At 49.5% G+C, this 3167-nt stretch overlaps 3 protein-coding genes across 3 annotated transcripts; 2 read left to right on the top strand and 1 right to left on the bottom strand.

Annotated features, from left to right (window-relative positions):
• Positions 1-979: 979 nt before the first annotated feature.
• H310_01214 (hypothetical protein) lies at positions 980-1456 on the bottom strand (the record flags this gene model as incomplete). Its single annotated transcript, XM_008864269.1, has 1 exon — positions 980-1456. One exon carries the CDS (start codon positions 1454-1456, stop codon positions 980-982), a length of 477 nt encoding a protein of 158 aa, XP_008862491.1.
• A 211-nt stretch (positions 1457-1667) lies between these two features.
• Positions 1668-2054, top strand: H310_01213 (hypothetical protein; the record flags this gene model as incomplete). Its single annotated transcript, XM_008864268.1, has 1 exon — positions 1668-2054. One exon carries the CDS (start codon positions 1668-1670, stop codon positions 2052-2054), a length of 387 nt encoding a protein of 128 aa, XP_008862490.1.
• Positions 2055-2102: 48 nt separating this feature from the next.
• On the top strand, positions 2103-2477 carry H310_01212 (hypothetical protein; the record flags this gene model as incomplete). Its single annotated transcript, XM_008864267.1, has 1 exon — positions 2103-2477. The coding sequence occupies one exon, from the start codon at positions 2103-2105 to the stop codon at positions 2475-2477; it is 375 nt and encodes a 124-aa protein (XP_008862489.1).
• Between the last annotated feature and the right edge of the window lie 690 nt (positions 2478-3167).

Here is a 3167-nt window from a genome sequence, read left to right as displayed (position 1 = left end):
TAAATGCCCACAAATACTTCATGATTTTGAAATTCCATGCAACTGTTTGCCGAACACGACTTATCCATTTATTGAACTCTTTCTGCACACTTGAAAGACCATGTCCTTTGAGCCCAGACAGCAAGAATGTCGAAATACCATAAGCAGGATCACCACAAATGAACTTGTTCAGAAATAAATCAGAATGCAAAGCAAAAAATCCAACAATGCATGGTGGCGAAGCATCGTCGTGTCGTGCTTTCTCCCTTCCACTGGACCGAAGAAGTGAATGCAGATGCCTTAGGGTGCTGTAATCCCTTGGTAATTCAAGCAATGAACGCGCTTGTGGCCTCTGTAAACTTGCTGTTGGAGGTTGTCGCCATTGCCAGTGGATGATATTCGACTGACAGCCAGCTTGGTACCGTCAATAACGCCGTATACCACAGGGACAGGGGAGTCTTTTTGTTTGATGGTGCCGCAGTATCGGTCCATGTTGCGACGCAGAAGACATAGATTGAAGAAAAGCAAGTTGTGCCAGCGGTCGTAGATGTCTTGTATCACGAACACAAATATCTCGCACAGAGCAGACTGAGATCGCCCAAATGTCTTTGTCATGGAATAGAGACGAGTTGGAAATGCTAGGCGCGACAGCATGATGCACATGGCTTCATCTCGACACACACGTTCCTTGACTCAGTTATGATAACAGCGGCAAGTCCGAGGAGGAGTCCGAGCTTTTGAATTCCATGAACGTCAAATCGAAACTCCACGATGGCATTTGGGTCAGCGTATGCTGTCAAGATGGAACGAACGTCAGGTATCAGCGGGCGTTCAATGAACGAGCAAGCAAGAAGTGCAGAAACAAGTCGTCGTTGTTTTCGAGTCTTGGCAGAAATGTGCAGGGCAAGAACATCATCGAACGAGAGTACCATCGTCAATGCAAGTTCAATTGTGGAACACTTTATCCGGAGAGTGAAGTGAATGGTGCAAAATGCAAGTTTCATTCAGTCTTTTCAGAGTCACTAAAATCGTAATTTTTCGCAGTGCCCTGAAGAGACAGTGAGTGGAAATTTTGCAAAATCTCTCTAATTGAAATGAGCATCAGGTCGGACGCGACAAGGGCATACGACGCCTGTCGCGTTAGCTCCGGCCACTGTGGCAGGTTCTTGTCGCGAGCAATCGTTTCATACATGTCGTGGGAGACGAAGCCGGCGACGGCCCGTCCGACAAGCACCGACAGGAGCACTGGAATCATGTACGTAAACTGCTGGGTCAGTTCAAGCACAATCATGGCAATGCTAAACGTGCCCGTGACACCAGCCGTGAACGACGTGGCACCGACAATGGCAAATCCCGCAGGCACAATCACCCAAGAGTCAGGGGCGACGCCCGGGAGAGCTTCGCCAAAGAGTCGGCCGAGCCAACGACGCACTGCGCTCAGCTGTGGCCGTGCAATGTAAACCTTGTGGCGAAACATGACCAGGACAAGTCATTATCTTCACAGATGGGACGACCGCTACTTTCGTCGGCGGGATGCGGTGTGGGCGTCGTTTGGCTGTGACAAGATGCAACAGTTCAGGATCGACACTCACGTGTTCTCCTTTTGAGAGGTACGGGGATGACCTTCGGGGAAAGACTGTAAGTTCGTTTGTGGTTTGGCACTAAACTCCAGTAGAGTTTGCCATTTTATGCGGGACCCCGTCAACGGGATCGTCAGAAAAACCGACATCAACCGCCTGCGCAAGCAACGCCAAGTCAAGGTCAAGAAGAACGCGCGACTGGAGCAAGTCTTCGTCCGCGTCAAGCCTGAATCGAAACTAGACAAAGTTCGCCAGGACCTTGCCAACGCTATCAACCGCATCAAACGAATCAATCGCCACTTCGACGACGTTCTTATCAAGGAGTTCGCGTCCACAGACCGACGGCTAATTCCCACAACCCGTTCTTTGCTGCAAACGCTCAACATGCACCTTCACAATTGCTCCAATCTCGTCGACAATATCCTCTTAAAGGAAGTCAAATTCTACCTTGAAGAGAAGAACCTGCCACTTATCAAATCTCGTGGCTACAAGTAAACTCGGTTAATCACTCAAACTTTTTTCTCTCGTTTATTGTATGGAATCATGGAAGTAAAAAAACCCGTCCATGTGTTCACCGGAAAGTCATACAACGAATGGGAATGCCGTCTCCTCGCGTATCTCGAAATCAAAGAAGTAGCTGAGGTTGTCGAAGGCACCATGCCTCCAACTCATGCCGACTATTACGCCAAGAATCGCCTTGCCCGCGTGATTATCCTCTCTGCCCTTGACGATGCCCAAGTCCGCATGGTATTCAAAGTCCGTGACGCTCCAGCGATGTTATCACGACTTCGTAAACGCTACGGCAACAAGTCGTATATGGGCGAAGCGTACCATTTCCAAGCCCTGTTAAACCTCCGCATCGGTCAGAACGAATCTGCTCGCAGGCAGGTACTGCGACAGATTCAATATGCATGTTGAAGATGTCATCGAAGCTGGTGTGTCCATCGATCCACGCTTCCAAGTTCACATCTTCAACAGCCTTGATGAGCGCTTTCAGGACTTTTTCACCTTCCAAAACAATGTTTTCCAAAATGGCGCCAAGATCGACGACAACATCTTGGACTTTCTGTTCACTGCTCTCATTCAGCGCGACATGAGGACGTTCTCTCAGACTCCTGATGGCTCCACTTTCAATACTTCAAGGCGGCATCCCAACAACCACCAACAAAACCGCAACAAGGACAATGGCCCAGTAACTTGTGCTTACTGTGGCACTTACTGTGGCACTCTGTGTGGGTTTCGAACCACACAGAGATTGTCTGTCGCAAGAATAAAGCTGCATTGCGTAACAATCAGAATGGCAACAAACCGAATCCTCGGAATACCGGCAATAACGCGCCGGATGCCAATCAACAACCGGGCAATCCCAAAACTCAACAAGAAGAACCTGGGAACAACCCTCGTCGTCCCTCCAAGCCGAACAACCAGCAAGTTAGTATGATGGCTCTCCCCACCCACGTCACACATTCGACAAGCAGTCGGATCTCGTATCTTCATGCATTCTCGACTCTGGAGCTACAGACCACTACTGCAACAACCGCGCCTGGTTTCAGGACCTCCGCCCCTCCTCAGGCATGATCCGAGCTGCCAACGGAGGCGATATGAGCG

This window comes from Aphanomyces invadans (assembly GCF_000520115.1).
Source record: "Aphanomyces invadans strain NJM9701 unplaced genomic scaffold supercont1.2, whole genome shotgun sequence".
NCBI lineage: Eukaryota > Oomycota > Saprolegniomycetes > Saprolegniales > Verrucalvaceae > Aphanomyces > Aphanomyces invadans.
This window is presented reverse-complemented; position numbering and strand designations above follow the sequence as displayed.